We start from the raw sequence: 12,241 nt of genomic DNA on the forward strand, positions 1-12,241 counted from the left end.
AAGATCCCCTTACCGGTCATTTTTAAAAAAAAAAAAAAAAAAACCCAAAACTTTTTTTTTTTGCCCCGCAGGGTTTTTAAATTTTTTTTTTTTTTTTTTTTTTTTTAAAGATGACCGGTAAGGGGATCTTAACCCTTGACTTGGTGTTGTCAGCACCACGCTCAGCCAGTGAGTGAACCGGCCATCCCTATGTAGGGATCCGAACCCGGGGCCTTGGTGTTATCAGCACCACACTCTCCCGAGTGAGCCACAGGCTGGCCCAGTGTAAATTTTTTTTTTTAAAGTCAGGACTAAAAGCCAAGTAATAGATCTTTTAATATAGCCGTTTATTTTTATTAAATTATAACAATTCACATAAGGAAAAATACAAATAAAGATGTTAGAATTTGCATTTTAATAGGAAATTTTTAAACCTTAAAAAATCTGAAGACAGAAAACAGTCTTATAAATGCACCAAAAAGAATACTATTGATGTTTATGGTTTTTGGTTACTTTTCAAATTTTGATTTTTTTTTCCTTTACCAGTTGGTTTTTCTCAAGTGAAAACACTTAGATTTAAAATGCATTTATGTTTTATTGCATTAAGAGAATAGAATGTTTATTTATTTCTCTTTAAATCATTTACTAGTTATGTGCTTTGAAAGTAAAAGCCGGTCCTATGTGAAAGCCACATGTGAAGAGTCATGGAAGACTATTAGCAGACACTGTTCAGGGGAGACTGTTAGTAGCAGTTAGTTTAACTTCAGCTTCAGAAACTTCGTTTGAAAATGTAAATATATAGCTTACTTTCATGTAATATATGGTGACTTCAGATTTTTCTGTACAGTATTTTGAATGTGAGATAATTGTCAGGACTATGTTCTTTTTGGCAGCTGGCTAGTAGAGGGATCTGAACCCTTGACTTTGTGGTTAGAAAACTGTGCTCCAACCAGCTGAGCTAACTGGCCAGCTCTTAACTATCTTTTTAACAAAAACATTCTCAGTATTTTAAATGAAGTTTTGTAACGTAAAACATGTGAATTAAAATTTTTGGAACAATTGCAATTCATTTAATATTGTATAGCAGATACTGTTAGATCATAGGAAGGGTATTTTCTTAATCCAAAGTTTGTGAATTGGCTTTTCTACCTCAATTGCAGGTATTTGTTTGCCTTCATAAACTTGCAAATAGAAAAAATAGAATAAATATATATTTTTGGAGTAACGTCATTATTTAAACATTTTTACACAGATTGGTATTTGAAAATTTGCCGTTTCAGGCTAATATTTTTATATGTTTTTGACTTTTTTAGATCAACAGTGTTTTTACTACTATTTAGCTCATGCAGTTTATATTGTATTTTGTATATCCTTTATTTTTACAAAACTGCCTGTAGAGGAGTGCTACTAAAAACAACTTTAAGGGGTTAGTTTAAAATAGTTTCTCTCTTTTAATTTAATGAATGTGCATAAGGCAGCTCTAGCTATAAATTCTAGTGAAGTGGATATAGTCTCATTAATTGTCTATAAGGAACAGTAGCAAATTCAGTAAACTTTTGTATTCAAAGTTAAATTGTTCTCAGTATCTTAAACATAGGGGAATGTAATAAACATAGCATATGTTGGGCTTTAATGATACATATTATACATGAGCCATTTAGAGACGCAGTGTTTGTTCTACACCGCGATTTGGAGTGTATGTAACTTAGCTTATGTCAGTGTGATCATGAAGTTGGTTTGCTCTAGCATTCTGCATCCAGTCATTTGTAAACATTGTTTTGGTGAAATTGTCAGTGTTTTATTAGAACTGATGTATGCAAGCAGTTTTTTTTATTATGCTTTCCTCCTGGCATCAGAAAGTGATGTCCCAGCATGTTCTGTACTAGATTCGCCAAGGAAGCTTTGGGGGAGGGAAAAAAAGGACATTTAATTCTTTCGCTGGTCATGAAAAGAGCCTGTTAACAACACAGTGCTGCAGTTTCTGGATATAGGCTACAGTTTGTTGTTAATTTTATTTTTGCCATGTTTATTTGACAAGTTTTATAATTAACTTTTAAGTTGGAGATAAAGTTGAAAATAAAAATGTTTTGATCACTTGGAACCTCTTTTTTTTTTTTTCCCCCTGCAACTCTGGGATTATTGGGTCCAAGGCTGGAGCCCTTAGATTACAAGCTCCCATCCACCCTCCTATTTTTTCTAGGATCATTTGTTTGGGAACCTCCTGGACCATAGGGAATCCGAAAGGCAAACTGGGACCCCTGGCCAACTGCTGTTTGTATGGAGGCTCTCGGAATGTTGGAGCTTAAAGGGGTTAGTTGGGGGTTCCAGCTCCCAGGAAGTGGTCATATATTTGGTATATGATGTTTGAGAAAATAGTGAAATGCTTAAAATGACTGTAGACTGAGTGATGCTTTCAAATGAATTTGTATTAATCACAGAAACGTCTGCAAGAGTACTTCCAAAAGTTGATGGAAACATTTGTATTATCTTTTAGTTCTGTTATTTCATGAACTTTTGGAAGTACCCTCATATGTACATTTGAAAGTCAGTATATGTGTGTGAGAAAGGTTTATATGTCTGCAGACAGTGTTTAGTACTCATTTGGGTTTCCAGTTGGTAGACGGGCACTCTCAGCCTGAGCCATGAGATGACATCAGACAGCTTCGTCTCTCCATTCCTCTTCCCAGTGTGACATTACATTGCAGAAGATGCTGGGTGTGTCATATGTACCAATACCAAGTAGGTTAAAAATGTCATGTGATTAATATTTTTGTGTTTTGTACTGTTTGGAGAAAATGATAAAGCGTAGGATTTTAACAAATGATACAAGTCAGGGACTTATTAAGTGCAGTTCACTTGTTTATAGGCAGTACAGTTTCCTAGACACAAAAGTAAATAGGTGTTAATATTTTGTTCATGGCTGTTACAGAATCTAGTTATGGGTATAATTTCTACCCTTTACACCCCCTTACTGTAGAGAGAATGAACTCTGATCTTCATTTGTGTACATGTGGGATGTGTTTTCTACCCATGGACCATTGCTGAGGTAAAGTGACAATGAAATGTGGCTTTGAATCCTAGCTCTGCTCCCTCTTAGCTATGTGAGCTACAGCAAATTGCACGATCTCTCTGGGCACCAGTTTCCTCATGTATAAAATTTGGCTGATACATGCCCCTATAGTACAGTGGGGGTCTGAGGATTATATAGGAATTCTTTCAGCACAGAGCTCAACAATGATAGCTATTATTAGTAGAGTAAAGTTAATAAAATTCTTCCTACAGAAGCATTCAGATATTAATCCAATTTACTGAATTCACAGGATTTGGTTTTTCAGCGGACAGAGAGGTCTAGTGAAGTCAGAGCAAGACCGTGTTTCTTTAAGGGATGAAGGCCCTTTTCTTTAGTCTCAGAAGTCCACAGCCACTTGGCAGCGTAGGGTTTGGTGTTTCTTTGGAGCAGCCAGGGAAGATATTCCAAAGAACTACTCTACAAGTGTAAAGCTTACAATATATAGCTGCACAAATCACTTCTTTTTTTTTTTTTTTTTTTTCTTTTGTCTTTTGTCTTTTTTCCGTGTCCGGCAACGGATCGCAACCCTCAGTGTTGCCCCTGTACCGGACCGGGGACCGGCAACGGGATTGCAAACCTCGGTGTTGCTCCCGCGCCTCGCTCAGCCAGTGAGCGGGAGCCGGTCTGTATGTGGGATCCGAACCCTCGGACGGGAGCGCCGCCGCACTTCCCAAGCGGCGCACTATCCAGTGCGCCACCGGGCCGGCCCACAAATCACTTCTTTTGAGTTAAGAAGTTCATAAAAACATGCTCTGCTATCTTTCCAGGCACTGTGGTTTTGACTTTTAGGAGTCAGACCTGCCGTTTTCCAAGTCATGCTGACCTGCACTAGAGCCCAGCTATGGAGACATTGCAGGTGCTTAGAACAAAGAGAAGTTGGAAAAGTCATGTACAGATGAAAGAAAGTACACCTGTCTAGTGTAGCCAAAAACAAATGTTTTCATAAAGGGTGCTGACTACATGTGAATGTCTTGAAAAATCTGGTTAGAGTCAAAAATCAAAATGGTTTGGTATGGAAATTTATTTTTCAATCATTCTTCTCACACAGCAATGCAACCTGCATTGTGACCCAGTGACTAGGAGGTTTCTTCGTTGATAAATACACCGATGTTAAAAAATTTGTTGATAAACCAGTGGTTGTCAAAATTCTTGACCTCTCAGGTGTCTGGTAAACTGGGCATTCAAAAGTATAGAGTTCTGAATTTGTCTGGTTAGAAGCATTTGGTGTTTCAGTAGAAATCTTAAAAGAAAAGGATAGAAACAAAGCCAAATCAAATTGCATAGTCCGAGCAAACCAGTAGTTCACATTTTCTATATGCTAGGTTTGGACACTTGTTATGAATAAAATACACTTGAGGTTAGATGGTTAATGTAACTGTGTATGAAAATTATGCCTGGAAAATTTAAAGAGTAATTATCACGGCTTTATGGTACGTATTTTTTAGGAATAACATTTGATGTTAGTACAGCATCTGTTTTAGATTTTAGCAATATTCTGGGCTATTTAAAATATCCTTTGTTGCCTGACGTATATCATCAAATCTCCCTTGTGAGATTGCAGGGCATGGGGATAGAAGCGGTGGCTTGTATTACTGAGGTTCAGAGGTTCAGGACTTAGTGATAAACAGTTGGGTGGTTACCTTTGTTGGCAAAAAGTGTATGTCGGGAAAATCACAACATATCTCAAGAGGTAGAGAATCTTCTAGTATGTTTTCTTCATGATTCCACCTTGCCCCCTCGATGAATAAACCAAAAACGTGAACTCCAGTGTGTGAGGAGGGGTCTGAGCCCTAAGATGGAAGAGAGATGGTGTCAGCGGTTCCCCAGGCAGGGCACTTCCTTCAGGAGAAGCAGTGAGCCAACCGCAGGCCCTGTGTGGAGGTGAGCTAACCAGAGGCCAGCAAACCAGAGCCTAACCGGAGCCAGCTAACCAGAGGCTAATCTGCGGCTAACTTGAGAGCGGGCCTAGTGCTCCAGAGGCTCTCTGATAAACAGACAGGCTTATCCCAGGGTGGGTCCACCCCTGCCCAAGGCATGTTGTCCCAAGTTCTAAGGTGAATACTTAATTCTCTTACTCTGAGCACTTAAAAAAAGTTTGTGGGCTTTGTTTTACCTATATAACGATGATCCTGAACTGACCAGTATTTTCAAACACAGTAAAATTCCACATTTCTGCAATGATAATCCTCCAGCCGAGCTTTTTAGGAGAGAGCTAGAGCAATTAAAAAAGGGTCAGGGTACACTGTGCCCACATTTTGTCACCCACCTCTACCCTGGTGGCCACAATCCCTCATTCAGGCTCTGGAAATTTTAAAAAGGCTGGGAAAGATTCCATATCATATCTTTGAATGAGATGGGTTAAATAATTAAAATTGAACAATAAAAGGTTAAATAAAATGAGTTTCTGATGCATTCTGTTAAGCAGAAAATCTAGTTTGCCAGCAGCTCCAGTTCCAGGTGACTCCAGGTGTGCTCTGGGTGGCCTGTAAAGCCACGTGCTCTCCTGCAGGTGCTGCAGTGCTGCCCAACCTGGAGCAGCTGCTGGCTGAGCACCACGCCTCTCAGGGGGGCTCTACCTGCTGTGATCCAGCAGGTCCCTGAGGAGAAGTGAGGGGACAGATGTCCAAAGCTCACCCTCTAGGCAGCTTGGGCCGGCTCGTTGAACTGTAGGGTGGAATAGCCTGCACTATGCTCGGTGACACTCTCTGTGCTGTCCACTCTGAGGAATGTGACTGTGTCTGGAGGTGCAACTGAACTTATATAAAGCACCTCATATTTTGGTGTATTCTATGAAAAAGCTTTTACTGGGAATTGCTTTGTATAATGACTTTTTCTTCCTTCTCCTTAAATTTTATGTCAACGCAAAGTTTCATATACTGCATTTGTTCTAGAGTTGTCCTTTCATATAAATCTTGGAAGAAGTTAATCTAACGTATTTGACAATGTGACTTCCATTTATACTTGTTGACTTGGCTATGGCATACATGGGTCTTTCCTCTGGAAAACCCGAATTGCAGGTAATTTATAAACAGCCCATTTTGGAATGATTTAACTCTCCAGAGAGCCATTCGGAATAAATGGGAGGTAATCTTACTTCAGCTAATTTGAAGCTGGTACTTGGTATAAAGCAGAAATAACAGAACATCTGAGTAGAAGGATAGAGACAAAATGCAAAGTTAGGAGACCCCTTCTCTCCCTCTGTGAGGCATAAGTAAAGGCCTCAGTGCACGTCTGCCTCTCTGCAGCCTTTTTGTGTCTAGTGGGTTGTGTAGGAAGAGGTTGGGATATGGGCGGCAGAGTCAGCTGGACTTGGGCTCAAAGCTTGTGATTTGAACCTTAGTTTCCTGACGTATAAAATAAGGATAATTTGTGAGGATGAAATAACGCAGGTGCAGAGTTTAGCATAGTATCTGGCACATAGTAAGTGCTCGGTAAATGCTGGCTCATAAGCTTCAGTGCCACCGGCATTAGGTGGACTGTGATCTTCTGGAGGACAGGAGCCTTATTTTGGTCATCTCTATATTCTCAACAGCTAGCACCGTTCTGGACCCATATATTCAAGCGAATGAGTTAATAAACAATTGAATAAATTTCAAGTGTAAAACACATTTGAACTTTAAATTTCTTCCTCTTCAATATCTTTGCCAAGTGGTCACCTAGTTTTTCCTAAACCTCCAGTGACAGGGCACTCCCTGTCTACAAAAGGGCACTCCACCGGCATGTGCATTTAGACCAAATGAATGCCCTCTGTCTTTAAGAGTCCTTCCTTGGAGCTACAATTCCTTGAAGGTCTATTTTAGTGGAGTTAGAATCTAGTTCTTCATGTATAATTTATTTATTTATTTATTTATTTACTTTTTTTTTTGTCTTTTTTCTTTTTTTTTACTGACCGGTAACAGGATCGCAACCCTCGGTGTCGCGCTCGTACCGGGGACCGGCAACGGGATCGCAACCCTTGGTGTTGCGCCCGCACCGCGCTCAGCCAGTGAGCGGGAACCGGTCTCCACATGGGATCCGAACCGTAGGCGGGAGCGCCGCCACGCTCCCAAGCGGTGCACTCTCCAGTGCGCCACCGGGCCGGCCCTTCATGTATAATTTATAAATCATATTGATAAAGGTGAAAAATCATGTGATTAGCTTCACAGATGCCGAAAAGATCTTTCATCACATTTGGCTTCTATTCTTCATAAAAAAGTCTTAAATATAGGAATCGTGCCTTATAACAAAATAAAGTGCAGATAGTTCTAGCTATGTTAATAAGATAAAGGATAAAAAGTATCTGATTATTTTAAAAGATACTAGAAAAGTATTTAATAAATTCAATACTTATTCATAATAATAATAATAAAATCACCAAAGTAGGAATAGAGGGAAACTTTCTTAATCTACAAAAAAATCTACACCTGACATAATACTTAACGATGGAATACTGAATGCCATTCCCTGAGTTTTCAGAAAAAGACAAGGGTGTCCATCACCAACTCTTCTGTTGAACATGGTACTAGAAAGAAATTGAACTAAATAAATATCTAAGTTAAATTTATCTAGAAAAATAAAAAAGCCTTAAATAAATTTTTATAATTGAAAGTCTCAATATTGTTAAGATGTCAATGCTCCAAACTTTAAGACAACTTAAAAAAAGAAAAGCAGAGCTGTATAAAGCTACAGTAATTAAAATAGTGCAGTGCTGGCACAAAGACAAATAAATCAGTGGAACAAAATAGAGACTCCAAAAACAGGCCCAGCCAAGTACAATTATTTGATCTGAGAAAAAGTTGAAGCAGGGTAAGGATGGCCATTTCAATAAACAAGAAATGGGGCTATCTCACTTGGGTACCGAAGGGGAACAGAAAGGACTTCGACCCCACCTCATACCATACACATACGCAATTCGATGTGGATCACAGACCTCAATATGAAAGGAAAAGCAGTATAGCTTCCAGAGGATAACATTGGAGAATATTTTCATAACTTGGAAAAGGCAAAGATTTCTTACACAGGAAATAAAAGGGCACTTAACCCTAAAGGAAAATATGGATGTACTGGACCTTGTTGCAACAAAGAATTTTTGTCTGGCAAAACACACCATTAAGAAAGTAAAAAGGAAAGTCACATACTGGGAGAAGTTACCTTCGCTACAGATATATCTGCCGAAGGACTTACATCCAGATTATATAAAGAACTTCTATAAATCAATAAGACAAAGACAGCTCAATTAAAAAGTGGGCAAAACTCTCAAACAGGAACTTCACAAAAGAGAATATCCAAATATCAATGGCATATAAAAAGGTGCTCAATTTCATTAGTCATCAAGAAAATGCAAATTAATTTCTTCTTAGATGATGTCAGAAAAAAGAAAAGAAAATACAAATTAAAATCACAAAGAGACACTACACACCCATCAGAATGACTAAAGTTAAAACACCAAAAATACCAAGTGTTGACAAGGATGGGGAGCGATGTCATGCATTGCTGCTGGGCCTGCAGATGGGTACAACCATCTGAAAAACCACTTGGCAGTATCTACACCAAAGCTAAACATATGGCTATCTATGACATTTTATTTATTTATTTATTTATTTATTATTTTTTCTGTTGTGGTTATAGCTCACCTAGTGGACATAAAATGGTATCTCATCAGCTTTTTAAAATTTTAAAAACTTATTTTTTTTGCCTCCTCTCTGTGGACAGATCATTAGCATTTTGATTTGCATTTCCCTGACTAAGGATGTTGAGTGTCCTTTCACCTTTTTAAAAAAAATCAGTCTTCATTTATAACAGGGAACGATTATAGTTTATTGTTCCTTTACTTAAAATTTTTTCTTTCCTCTAGAGAGTGAGAGAGATGGATTTTGGTGGCATGTGGACTTGAAGGGGAACTGCACCTTATTTATGTGCCTCTCTGTGCCTGGCATGTGGGAAGTGATGAATGAAGGTTTGCTGTGGGCATGACTGACGGGATGAATGAATGAATGATTACCCTTTCTGATCTTTTAAGTATCCCAGTACCTTAAAGGCTCGCGTGATGGTGTTGAGTTTCTTCTGGATAATAATGGAGAACTCCTCATCTTTGACGTCAGTGGTGTCAGAAATCACACGGTGGGTAAAAGTGAGGACATCCATAGAGATTCCCTGGGTCCTCCCATAGTCTTGAAGCACAGCAGTAAGAAAGGCTTTGGAGACAAACACACCCCAATGTGTTCTTTATGAGTGTCAGGGCTTCCTGCGGGGGCTGGCAGCCCTGACTGATGTCTTGTGTGGAGGAGAGAGAGTCAGGGAACAAGAGAGGGTACGAGGTTGGGCAGGGCAGGAGGAGGGAACTGGATCACCCACCTTACTCAGGACTTGGGGACAGCAGTCTGGTCAGCTGCATGCACGTCCAGCACCCCTCCTGGATTCATTGTGGGGGTAGAGGGGCCATAAATCCTGGGGCACTATTCATTTCCAATCTTGGCTGATCATTGTACCTCATCCTCTTGGCAACAAAGACGGGTCCCAGGGGTGAGTATAAGACCGGGTGCGTAAGAGTCTTTCTCAAGAAATGACATGGACATTGGGAAAAGGAAGGCTTTTTCCTCTGTGGTTGCTAAGATGCTTGTGGCATGGAGAAAGGCTACGTGCAGCAGGAAAAAATGAGAACCTCTCAAAACTCAACATGCCTATCATTTTCATCCCCATCAGCTTGCTACAGTCCCTGTGTTCCCTATTTCAGTAAATGACATCAGCAGCCACCCAGCCTTCCAAGCCAAAGACCTGGGAGTCCTGCTTGACCTCTCCCTCCCCGGCCTCCTATCCTTTCAAACAGGGAGTCCAGTTGGGTCTGCTTTCTAAATGCCCTTCTACTCAACGACTTCTCTTGTGCCCACTACCACTGCCCTACTCCAGGTCACCACCAGCTCTTGCCTGGAGAATAAAGCAGACTCCCTAAATAACCACGACCCATTCTTGGGCTTCGCCAATGCATCCTTGCCCTTCCTTCATACCATAGCGGTTGGATCACGACCTCTCTGGCCTGAAACACTTCAGAGACTCCTGCTGCCACAGAAGCCTCTTGTCCGTACCCATCTTTCCAACTTCATCTATATGGTTCTCTCTCTGTGGGTTTTTTCTCTGGCCATAATAAACATTTGCTTTCTCTAATATGCTTTACTTCCTCTCACCTCTGAGCCTTTGAATGGTATTCTGTCTAAAAAGAGTATTGTAGTCAGTTTAGTGCAGTGGCTAAACACCTGACTTCTAAAGTCAGACAGACTGAGTTCAAATCTTGGCTCAGTCACTTGCTAGTTGGTTTCTGGGGTTTTTTTTTGCCCCAAGTCATACAACTTTATATGACGTTGGGCAAATTTCTTAACCGCTCTGCCCCAAGGTTTTCCTATCTGAAAATAAAGATAATTATCGTAACGACCTCATATGATTGCCATGAAAATTGAATGACTTCATTTATACAAAGTCTTCAGAACAGTGGTACCCAATAAGTACTATTAAGTGCAGTTAATTATTCTCTGGTTCCTCTATCCCTACCTGGATAATGCTTCACTGGTAGCAAGCTTCAAGTCTTATCTTAAAAGTTATTTCCTTAGTGGCCTTCCCTGGCCCTTACTTAAGGTCCCCTGTTTTATGCTGCAAACAGTATTGATTTATTCATATATTTACTCAGAAAGTAATTAATTCATTCTTTGAATATTTATTGGGAGCTTTTTTTGGTGCTGAGGGCTGTATTAGATGTTAGGGATACAACAGAAGTAAAAACAGACCTATTCTTGCCCTCATGGAGCTTACAGCCTCGTGCTAACCCCTTACAGCTCTCTCCCCACCACCCCATGTTCTGGTTAATGTCTGTCTTTCCTGTTGAACGTTTCTGCTGAGTAGGTGGGACCGTCATCCTGGCAAACATGCAGTCATCAGTTCTTGTTAAAGGAATGAATGAATGAATGAATGGCTGAAGCACAGAGTCAATCCCTTGGTAAGGTGCCCGTCTCTATCTCTATGTAGTGGCCTTTGGAAGGGGTCTAGTGTTGGCCTTTGACATCATAGAATCAATGGTCTAGTGATGAGAAAGTGATCTGCTAAGGCACAGGTGAGGCCTGACAAAGGTAGGTCTATTTTGGGGTGAGGGAAGGCAGTGGGTGGGGAGGAATTAGAGAGACTGCTCTAGTGCAGGCAGGAGGCCCTGGCATCTGTGGGGCTCACGTGCTGTCATTAGGGCCTCTCATCCTGCAGGGGATGAGGAAAGGGTGAGGGCAGTGGGGGGGACTGAGCACACACTTGCCTGGGCCAGGTGTGCACCTGATCCTTGTCCTAGTGCTCACCTGGTGGACAGAAGAAAGCTGGAAGCCAGTATCTTGCAGGAAAACCTTCGAAGAAATTATCTCCTGGATCGGCATGGTGTTTGGATTTTTGGTTAGCTGATGGAACAGAGTGCTTCCAAGCTGTGATAGATCTCATGTACCTGTTGGAAGGCAGACTGCAGGTTGGGGCGGTCAAGGGCATATTAACTGTACACTTTCAGGTGATCTGGGAAATTTCCTCCAGTCCCTCCCTGATTCCTCCTTTTACTTTCACCTTGTCCCTTCTCCCCCCATCCCCCTACTCAGGACTCCTGTCCTGGACTTTGGTGGAAACCAGCTATGGTTTAGGGGTGCTGTTCCTGCAGCGGGAATGCTCACTGAGCCTTGAGGAACCTTGTCAGCTGTTCCTGAATTACAGTCTCCTCAAGAGGACATACAGAAGGGTGGGTCAGACGTCTGCACGTGCTCTGTTTCTAACACACACTTATGGTTAAACGGCACAAGAGGCAGTCTGGCACAGACTTTGAAACCAGACTTTCTGGGTTCAAATCTGAATACTTCCACTTTCTAGTTGCGAAAACTTGGGCAAGTTACTTCCAGTCTCTGTGCCTCAGTTTCCTCATCTCTAATGGGGAGTGGGGATGACGATAATGATAGTACCCACTTCACATCATGGGGTTGCTATGAGCATTAATGAGTATGAGTAGAGCTCTCAGAAAAGTGCGTGACACACTGCGAGGTGCTTGTCACGTGGTAGTTACTCTGATGCATTTCAAACTACTTTTATTATGACTAAAAACACTTTTAAAAATTATATGTTAAAAAAACCCCAAACAAAAAAAAAAAAAAAAAAAAAAAAAAAAAAAAAAAAAAAAAAAAAAAAAAAAAAAAAAAAAAAAAAAAA

At 40.5% G+C, this 12,241-nt stretch overlaps 1 protein-coding gene across 1 annotated transcript in view; it reads right to left on the minus strand.

The window, feature by feature from the left end:
- Positions 1–4,055: 4,055 nt before the first annotated feature.
- DNAH14 (dynein, axonemal, heavy chain 14) overlaps positions 4,056–12,241 on the minus strand; it is a 390,354-nt gene continuing 382,168 nt past the window's right edge. The window contains 4 exon segments of the mRNA XM_008567995.1: positions 4,056–4,289; positions 4,690–4,839; positions 9,059–9,222; positions 11,359–11,498. Of these exon segments, the coding sequence (XP_008566217.1) occupies positions 4,077–4,289; positions 4,690–4,839; positions 9,059–9,222; positions 11,359–11,498 (667 nt within the window). The 3' untranslated portion in view covers positions 4,056–4,076.

The sequence above is a fragment of the Galeopterus variegatus genome, unplaced genomic scaffold (genome assembly GCF_000696425.1).
Source record: "Galeopterus variegatus unplaced genomic scaffold, G_variegatus-3.0.2 Scaffold365, whole genome shotgun sequence".
NCBI classification, from domain to species: Eukaryota; Metazoa; Chordata; class Mammalia; order Dermoptera; family Cynocephalidae; genus Galeopterus; species Galeopterus variegatus.